Here is a 9,953-nt window from a genome sequence, read left to right as displayed (position 1 = left end):
ACTGTTAACCCACCCCTGGCACTGCCCCATGTCCCTGAGAACCTCATCTCAGGTCTGTCCAACCCCTCCAGGGATGGTGACTCCAGCACTGCCCTGGGCAGCCTGTTCCAATGCCCCACAGCCCTTTGGGGAAGAAATTGTTCCCCAGATCCAACCTCAACCTCCCCTGGTGCAACTTGAGGCCGTTTCCTCTGCTCCTGGCGCTTGTTCCTGGGGAGCAGAGCCCGACCCCCCCTGGCTCCAAGCTCCTTTCAGGCAGTTCAGAGATCAGAAGGTCTCCCCTCAGCTCCTGTTCTCCAGCTGAACCACCCAGGTCCCTCAGCCGCTCCATCACACTTGTGCTCCAGCCCCTTCCCCAGCTTCATTCCCTGGATCCTGCTTTTCTCTCTCTGCAGAAGGTCCCTGATTCACAGGCTGGCAGAGGGGGAAGAGGACAGCAAAATGATCCGTGATTCTGCAGACATGGGCAGGACAGGAACAGCAAGAGCAGCCAAGGGAGCCCAAGAGTCCCCAACATCACCTCTGCAGCCAGAGCACCCACCTGCTCACACGAGGGGTCAGTGGGGCTGCAGGATTTAAAATGGCCACAGCGAAACACAGATGGAGCGGAGCAACAGCCAGAAGCCGTGTGAAGCTTGGCAGAGTCCTCCGCGCTTGGAGGATGCTGAAACGATTCACTCCAGCAGCTGTTCCTGAGCGGCTGGGTGGGTGACGGGAGGAACAGCAAGGGCCTGTCATCTTGTGTGGGAGGGAAACTTAGGGCAGCTTGGGGTGGCCCTGCAGTCAAATGTCCACAAATGTCCAGTCAAATGGCAGCTGGAGCATCCTGTGGCCAGCCCAGGCCCCCCTGAGGGGACACAGCTGCCATCCCACCACCCACCCTCTGTTCCATTTACCTTTTCACCGGAGCCCAACTCCCTAAGGCCCCGTGGAAAATTCCTGCCTTGATCTGCACCAACCGACTTGTCTGTTCTCGTTTGGGCTCTGAGAAATCCACAGCAACTTCTCCTAGGCTTGCTTTCCCCCCCCCCCACCTCTTTTTACATAAATTAGCATTTTTGTTTAATAAATGGTATTTTAAAGGCAGACACATCCAGCTCTCAACAGCAGGTCCTACACCAGGACAGTCATCAACATTTGCAGGGCAGTTTTGTGGTGCAGGAGGAACATTTGTGTGTTCGTTCTCCAGCCTGAATTCCCACACACGTTTCCCAAGGCAAGAGCCACTTCTGTGCACTGGTTCACTTCAGCCGCCGAGGGGCAACAGCAAAATAGCGACAGGTTTGCTTGAAGGAGGAAGCAATTTGTGATATTTGCTTTCATTTCAAGCCTAAGTTAAAACCCAGCACCTCGCATTTCCTACTCCTGCACCACCCTTGAGCAAACATTCTTTATAGCAGCAAACAGTATTTATAGCTTTGCCCCTTCTTGACCTGGAAGTAATTGGTTAATTGAGTTAAACAACAAACCTCAAGACACTCGCATGGTTTCCTTCCACCTTCTCACAGGGAGCTGGAGAGTCAAACTCCTTTTACCTCAAGCTGGTTGAAAACATCAAACACCTGAGAGAGCAACATTTGCTTCCTCACCAAGAAACTGGTTCCTGATGAACCTTCTTTGGGGCCAACAGCTCCTATAAAGCTGGGGCAGGTGGGGGCTCTTTGGGGAGGGTTTCTTGGGGCTGGGAAGTAACAGAATGTTTTGTGCTCTGAGCAGGATGTGCCTGAGCTCACCAGGTAAAGGAGACTTGGGGGGTTTGGGCAGGTTTAGTAATGCCAGGATTTTGTGGCTGTAGAGGTTATCTGGGTTTGTGGGGTGAGGATGAGCTGTCGTCTTGCTGGTGCTGTGTTAGGCACAGGCCTTGTTCCCAACCTGAGATCCCTGGGGCCATGCTGGTCGCTGCGTGTTCCTGGTTATCTGAAGGTGGCACTTCCGTGGTAACATTCTACAGGCTCCCAAAGCGGTTGTGCTCTCAAAAGTGCTTAAGTTGAGCTGTGAAGCCCCCGTGTCTGTGCTTGGGGGCATGCAGGGAGCTGCAGGTGCTGCCCCTAATGCTGCTGGAGGTTGTAAAATATCCACAAAACCCACCTGGCTGCCCCGTGCTGAACAGTCAGGCTGCCTGTGTGTATTTAACATGGGCTTTTCCTGCATCAAGACTGCAACTTAGCTGTTTTTTTGCCTATTGGCAGTGTCTCTATGTGGTGGCAATGGCCTTGGAGGACAATGTCAGTAAAGGATGCACCTTGGTTTTCTGGATGCAAAGATGATGCTCTTGACACCTGTTTACTTGCCTCTGCCTCCCAGTCTCCCTCTTCCCTTGTGTCTCTACGTGCCCTTGTGATATTCATTAATCTTTATTGGCGTGTGATGCCATTGGGTGAAGAAACGTGTAAAACAGGGGTTTTAGCACGAGAAGGAAACCCTCCTTGGTGGGATCCTTCTCTCTGTGGTGTGAGTGAGGTTCCAAGGCAACTTCATGGTCTCTGTGTCTGAGCTCTGTAACCCAAAATAAAACCACAGCAAATCTCTTTAGCATATGAAACATAACTACATCTCCTAGAACAATTCCTCTGTGCTACTGGTAATCAGTCCAAGCAGAATTAACATAGGCTGGAGAAACTCCTAGTGCTGTTGGCTTGAATCCATGGTGGTCTATGTGGAGTCTTGGTTGGAAAACCTTCTGTGAGGGCTGGATTTGCCGAGCAGGAGATGCAGCTGAGCGAGCTGGGTGAGCTGGAGGTGTCTGCAGGAGACGGGGATGCTGCTGCAGCCTGCGGCCTCGTGACGATGGAGGGGGAGCCGGCTGGTCCTGTCCAGCACAGCTGTGCCAAGAGTTTCCCTCTGCAAGTACAGGGGCTGCATGAGGAGTAAAGAGGGTTATTTTCCCAAGGAATTTTCCTTGGCAGCTTTTGAACATGCTCTGGCTTTACCGGAGCAAGGAAGAAATCCCAACTGGATCCTGCGTGCTCAGGGAAGGAGCCCTGGGAGCTCCAGGCCTCCACCCCTCGCTCTCATACTCCTGCGGCTTCATCGCAAGGAGCCAAACGCTGCCTCCTCCTTCAAGAAATCACCGGGGAGAACCGAGCACTGGTGTAAAAGCCGAGGTTTAGAGGCAGCCATGTGGGAACGCGGGCAGCGCGCCGAAATCACAGCATTTTCCTCTGCGGCAATTGCAGTCGAGCTGCAGAAGCAGCTAAGAGGATTAGATATTTTTGATCATATTTGCAGCTGCGCTAGCTGTAACCAAGAGGAGGAATCCAAACGCTTCGTGTTGGGAAGTAAGTCCGAGCCTGGAAGGGAGGGCTCTCTCGGGACCCCGCGCCTGGGTACACGTTTGGAGCCGGCTGGTTCGCTGAGCTATGACGAGCTCTCGTTCCTACGGCTGAATCAGTGGCTTTTGGCTCCCTGGAAGACACAGACTCCTGTGGAAAACTCGCTGCGAGCAGCCGGGATGCAGGGCTGCAATAATGCCTCCAAAATGTCAGCTCCCACGCAGAAGGTTTACGTCTCCCCAGTGCCGCAGCCCAGAGGAAGAACACGTTAGAAGCCCTGCCAGGTTGAAACTGAGGCGTGAGAGGGGAGATCCCTCCCTGGATATCATCGAGAGGGTTTCTTTAGCAGTTGTCTTATTAGCAAAGAAAACTAATTTCACCGTATAGTTAAATTTCAGCGTCCAGTTCTCATGCATTTAGCAGTTACCATCCAAATAAAAATCCCTGGCCGTTCCCTCTGAAGCTCAGCCCTGCCGAGATGCTGGTGATGCGGTAGGAAGCTCCCCCGCCTTTCCTGAGGGACCCCTCGGACCAGCCCTTGGCCCCCACTGCAGGCGGGATGGGCTGAGGGGGCGGGTGGAATCCATCCAGCTCTTTTTCCAATCTTAAATAAAAATGTGGCCTCATAACCAAGGAAGACGAGGCTCCTGCACGCATGGGCGTTTGCTGGAAGCGCTTGGCTGTACCGGAGGGGTGGGAGTCCCTTCCCTAGGGATGGAGGCTCTGGTGATGCTCCTGGCTGGGACTGGCAGGATCCTCCTGAAGCCAAAATCCTGGATCTGAGGCCCAGGTGTAATGTGCCGGAGGAGAGGGGAAAGTTCTGCATCTTGCTTCCAATTTGCCTGAATGATTTTAGCCCAGAGTCTTAGTGAACAAGGGAAAGAGCGGCAGAGGTAACAAATCCAACCCTTTCCAAATGTGGTCAGGTGGCCGTCATCTGTCAAAAACATAAAACGAGATTGTAATCCTGAATTTGTCCTTTGAATGTACCTATGCCTGTTCTGCAGTAGTTTCCTTCTAATCCCCAGGGATTAATCCTGAAGTGGATCGAAACATCTGAGGTGAAGGGGCACAGTGGAAATTCCTTGCGGGCTGGTAATAATAACTGAAAGCTGCTCTGTGAAGCAAACCTGAGGCTGACTGGGTTTTTAATGGACATCTGTCTGTAGGGGGAAAAAATGCCATGGCAACTGGCTGTCTGGTTGGCATGTCTGTCTGAGTGAATGGCCGGGGAGAGGACGGGTATTGGTGGGTCTGTGGCTGTGCCTGGGAAATGCTGAGGTACAGCTCGCCGAGGTGGGGAGGCAAAGGTTGTTTCTGCCCTGTGAGCACCAGATCTTGAGGGATTTAAGAGCTAAATCTTGGCATAACGATTGCTTTGTGTGCTGCTGCTGCTTAGCTGGAGCAAGGCTGGGTTTCCCCTTCTCTTTTGTAAAAAATGCGGAATCCAAAAGCTTAAAGTGCTTGGTTGAAGGTTGCCTGGCAGTTTGATGGGCAGAGTTGGTGGCTTCCAGTTCACAGCTCTGTCCCAAAACAATTGCTACAGAGCTACAGCGTTGCTGTATAGGTCCTGTGGCTTTGCTGCCCGAGGAAGGAAATGCCCTTGTTCAGTGTCTGAGGCCAATGGAAATGGAGAGCAAGGTTCACTAGAATGTTGGTTATAGGTGAAACAAGCTCTGGCACTTGTGTATGTCTCTCCTGAGCTCTGTGGACATTGACATTTCCCTTCACCTCCTGTTGGCTGCAGGAGCAGCAGCTGGTGTGTCCGTCATTCCTGCCTGAACCCAGCTGGTGGGCTGAGAGAAATTGGGAAGAAATAGCGATAAAAGTGCAAGTGCGGATCAAAAACTGGATCTGAAGGGAGCTGGTCTCTGCTCAGAGCTGAGCTGCCAACCCGAGGGTCTGCAGGTGATGAGGGGACGCTGGGGCAGGAGGAAAGGCAGGGGCAGGCAGGTCAGGTTGGAGTTTGGGCTGTGGTTTTGCTCGTTGTGGTGTACGTACCTCTCTGGTTCGGCCAGGAGTGCGTTCATCAGTTCAAACTGCAGATAACACCGTATCTCTGGGAAGTGCTGCTCATTTGCTGGAGTACCTGATTTGTTTTCCTAATGTCTTTGGAAATCCCTGTGCCCATAGCGCTGCTCACAAAGTTTTGGCCTCCAAGAACAGGGTTGGGGAGAATGGGAGTGGAAGACTGAATTCTTCAAGGAACAGAAAAGACTTGTGTAAAAATCCTCAGTTGTCTGAGCTTCTCTAGCAGCTGATTTCACCTTAAATAAACACTGCATGCCGGTTGTCCCTCCGCAGACGTGCGTGTTTTATCTTGTTGAATGCTGTTGAGAATCACCCTGGGTAGCTCAAGGAAGAGCCCAACACCTACCGGCAGCTCAGATCCAGGAAATGTTACATCATGTAGCACTTCCTGGTAAGTAATGATGTTATCAGCCTCATTCAGCTCCGTATGCAAATGCAGCCTGCACACGGAGTCAGGAATCTGAATGAAAATAGTCATCTGGAAAAAGAGCAGCTCGAACCTGGAGCGTGGACAGAAAGGGCAAAACAGAGCCTGACTCTCCATCAGAAATTGTTGCTTTTCTTTCTTGACCATGGAGCAGGTAAATTTGAATCCTCAACACTTCTACAGCCAGACCTCTGCACCCACCATTGGTTCTTTGTCACAACTGCATCTGCAACCAAAATAATAGCAGGAAATAGCCAAAAAAGGGAGAAATTGATAGAGCCAAAGCATAAAGTAATAAATACAGAGTGTTTGAAATGGTGGGCTAACAAAGAAGAGCTGTTTGCATGTGAAGCAAAGGGAGCGATGTGCCGTAACACCAGGTTATTCTCATCACGCTGGAGCTTTGGGCAGTTCACTGCAGCAGGAAGGTGAGGAGCAGCATTCCAAAACCAACCTGCAGGTTCTTCAGTGGTCTATTTTAATTTGGTCACTTCTATATTTGCTTTTCATGTGTTTTTTTACAAAGATGCTCAACAAACAAAAAAGGGAGGGACCAACGAAAGCCAAACAGAGCTTAACAAAACAAGGAATACATTGAAGAAGAAAACAAGTCAAACTGCACCTGCCCTTGAGTCATTCCTGCAGACGTGAACATGAGTCTTATTCATATACGGCTTTTTCAAGCACATGTTACCCCCAAATGTACTTTATTTCATGTCTTAGAAACCATCTCTGCCTGTGGAACTTACTTCTGTATTTTTTTGACATCCTTGAACATCAAGGGCTCCCTCTTTGCCAGCAGGACCCCCCCGGCGTGGCTGCCACTTCAAACCGCTGCAGGCTCTTTAATAGTTCTTAACCTTTAGCCCCATAAATAGTGACTAATTGCTGTGCTCTGTAAACATTCTTAGCTGAAAAAAGCATTGAAGTAATGTCCTTTAAAAAAACCCAACTATTAAGTGAGCTGGATACATTATACTCAGTCTCTTATCAGACTTCTTGTGCTTTTTTTTTGGTGACTTTAGTTTAAAACGCAAAGCACACTGACGAAGCACACGACTGAGGAAGGGATCCTTGCGAGCTGTGGCTGACTGGAGGTAGTTTCAAGGCAGATTTTGACTCTTCAAGTTCTTTTCCTGCTGCATTTCCCCTGTTGGGGTAGCACTTGGAGGGAGTCTGCTTGAAGCCCAGTAGGACCAACAAAATGTATAGACAAAATATAGAAACAGTACCCTAAAGATGGGTTAAATGTAAGGGCTTACATGCTAATTGGTTTTATGTGTGTGTATATATATATATATATTATTTTTTTTTAAAAAAAGGTCTTTCCTAAGCTTCTCTTAGGTAATGTCAGTTATGCCATCACGTGCAGTGAAGCAGGCTGCTGATTTTTACAGTAAATGGCCCCAAAACTTGGTAGCATGAGCCGTCTTCAGCTCTGCAGGTGCCAGTGTCTCCTACAGAAACTCTCGTTTGGTAGAAATCCTGAATAACCTCTCTCAGTTCTGTGGCTGTAAAATCAGAAATGGTCTTGTGAATTCACTAAAGTGACTGAAAACCGTAGTTTCCTTCAAACTGCTGGCTGTGATTAGGGCAAGTATTTTTCCATGGAAAATCTCTTTGTGTGGCACCCATTTCAGCTAGTATATTAACCGCGAGGTTATCTGGGCCTGTAAGGTAAAACAAAACAAGCAGTTTAACAGTCAAAAGTGTAGGGAAAATGCTAATTTAAGCAAGCTGTTAAGTATCTTGTTATCTTTTTACCATTGCATGTTGCCACCCACAACTCTTCCAACCGCATGGGAAAGCTGTTGCTTTACAAGCAAGGTGTATAAATAATGCCTGCCTAAGAGCACCGCTCCTTTTTATTACATTTGAATCCTGGGGGATTTCTAGAGCGTTTCTATGAATAGATTAAACGCTGAGCATTTTGAGTAACCATGGCTATAAATCAATTTAGCTCTTGGTTTTCAAGTTACATCTGCTCTTACTAATCCTATATGTACATTGATTTTTTTTTTTTTTATCAACAGGAGAGTCCAGGTTTTATGTTTATGTGTCGCTGTGAGCTGGTGAAATCACCGCTCCGGGGAAAGCAGGTACCACGAACACAGCAGAACCAGAGTCGCTGCGCCTGTGATTGCTGCAGGAAGCCTGGTGATGGTGGATAGGTAACAGTGATGGGAAACCTGGCATCTCAGGCTTCAAATATTCCATTTCTACCAGTGTAATGCAAATTTTAATTAGTTTGGTCTGCAGCAATTTATGGGGGGGGGAAGGCAGCCCCTGCGTACCCCAGGTTCCCGTTGTTGTGAGCAGGGCTGTGCGATGCCCTGGGCCCCATCTTGCCTCGCCGCGGGCTGCCGGAGGAGGAGGAGGGCGATGGGCTGCGCTTCGGGATCTGCGGTTGGCGGCAGGGCCGGGGTTCTCCATGGCGCCTCTCACAGCTGCTCAGCGCCTCGGCCATTTTTTTTTTTTTTTTTCCCTTGGATTTTGGTGTCTCTCCGTGTCTGTTTTTTTTAAACGATGCGCTGCCGGGCCCAGCGGGGCCTCTGCGGGGCCGGGCGGGCAGCAGCAGGCCCGGGCTGGGTGGCCCCGTCCCCCTCTGCCCCGACCAGGCCTCGGCCCGCGGGCCGGCCCGCAGCTGAGGCCGCAACCCAGGGCTGCCGGGAGGGGGAACGCTCCCCTCAGGGGCCGCCCGCACCGGGGCTGGCCGCCCCGCTGACACGGGTTCGGGTTTGTCCTTGCAGCTACGGCGGGCGACTGGGGAAGGCGAGGGGAGCTTTGAGGACAGTGGGGGCTCCGCCCGCGGGGGCCTCACAGCCCCGCGGGGCCCGTCCCCTCCCCTCCGCGGGGCCGGGGCTGCGGCGGGAGCTGCCGCCGTCCCGCGCCGCCGCCTCACGTGTCCCCCTCCCCTCTCCGCCTCCGCCCCTTCACCCGCCGCAGCACCGCCGCGGCGCCCTCCGACTTCCCGTAAAGAGTCCGCGCCTGCCGCCCGCTCCGCGCCTCCGCCTCGCCGCCCCCCGCTCCGCCGCCATCCCGCAGCCGCCGCGGGGGCACCCGAGAGGCGGTGGGGGCGACTGCCGTGCCTCTCAGCCCCGCCGTTCCCCTCAGCCGCCGGCCCGGTCCGGCCTTCCTCCCCCCCCTCCTTCCTCCGCGGATCCCTCCGCGCCGCGCTCGCTCCCTCCGCCCCGCTCGCACTGTTTGGGAGCAACCGGCCGAGCTCAGCGGCGCCCCGGCCCCGCCAGCGCAGCGAGGCCCCGTGGACCGGCCCTCGCCCAGCCCCGGCGCGCAGCCCCGGCCCTCTCCCCTCGTCATGTCCCTCAAGCAAGCGGCGGCGGCGGCGCAGGCCGCCGGCAACAACCGCAAGCCCCCCGGCGGCGGCGGCGGCCCCGGCCTCCCGTCAGCCGCGGGCGGCGGGAGGCAGAACATGGGCAGGTGGGTGCGCGGCGGCGGCTGGGCCGACCCCGGCCTTGGCCTTGGCCCCGCCGCGGGGAGCCGGGCGCGGGCGCCGCTCCCCCTCCCCCTTCGCCCCCCTCCCCTCCCCCCCCCCCCCCGCACCGGCCTCCATGGGCGGCGGCGCGGCCGGGAGGGGGAGCGGGGCCTGCTGCATGGCGGGGAGCGCGGCCCGGCCCGGCGCGGGGGGCTCCGCCCGGCGGGGCGGGAGCCGGCATGGCGGCGGGCGGGGCACACGCAGGCCCGCCGAGGGGCCCGCCGGTTCCGCAGTGCCGCCGGGGAGAGGCCGCGAGGCCAGGCCGCGGCCGGTGCCCTTCAGGCGGCCGGGGACGGCGGAGGGCACGGCGGGAACTGGAATTACCGCGGCGGGCGAAGCCCCCTGCGGCCTGGCGGGGCCTGCGGCGGGGGCGGGGGGCGCCGCTTCCCCCGGGCCAACGTGACCCGCCTGCTGAGGAGGCGGCGGAGCGGGGGGGGGGGGGGGAGGCGGGGGGCGGCGGGGCCGAGGGGCCGTAACCGGCGGCCGCACGTGCGCGGGGGGCCGGTGGCGGCGGGAACGGAGCGGCCGCGATGGCGGCGGCCGCGGGGCCGGCGGGTTCGTCCCCGGCGGGGGAGGGGGCAGCGTTGTGGAAGTCGGCGGAGGCCGCTTGCGCTGCAGCGCCTTCGGCTCACCGCCGGTTATTTTTTATTTAAAAATACATTTTATAAATATATATATATATATATTTTTTTTTTTTTTAATTGAAATCGCAATAAAATTCTCGCGGGAA

At 54.5% G+C, this 9,953-nt stretch overlaps 1 protein-coding gene across 11 annotated transcripts in view; it reads left to right on the top strand.

Moving 5' to 3' along the window:
- The first annotated feature begins 8,896 nt into the window (after positions 1-8,896).
- ATXN2 (ataxin 2) overlaps positions 8,897-9,953 on the top strand; it is a 50,768-nt gene continuing 49,711 nt past the window's right edge. For 7 of the 11 annotated variants that reach the window (XM_082066202.1, XM_082066201.1, XM_082066197.1 and 4 more), the window contains exon 1: positions 8,897-9,168. In XM_082066202.1, coding sequence (XP_081922328.1) covers positions 9,047-9,168 — 122 coding nt within the window. In that variant the 5' untranslated portion in view covers positions 8,897-9,046. The remainder of the gene's footprint in view (positions 9,169-9,953) is intronic. The other 4 variants (XM_082066203.1, XM_082066198.1, XM_082066200.1 and 1 more) reach the window with 1 other exon arrangement.

Source organism: Streptopelia decaocto, assembly GCF_964273445.1.
Source record: "Streptopelia decaocto genome assembly, chromosome: 15".
NCBI classification, from domain to species: domain Eukaryota; kingdom Metazoa; phylum Chordata; class Aves; order Columbiformes; family Columbidae; genus Streptopelia; species Streptopelia decaocto.
This window is presented reverse-complemented; position numbering and strand designations above follow the sequence as displayed.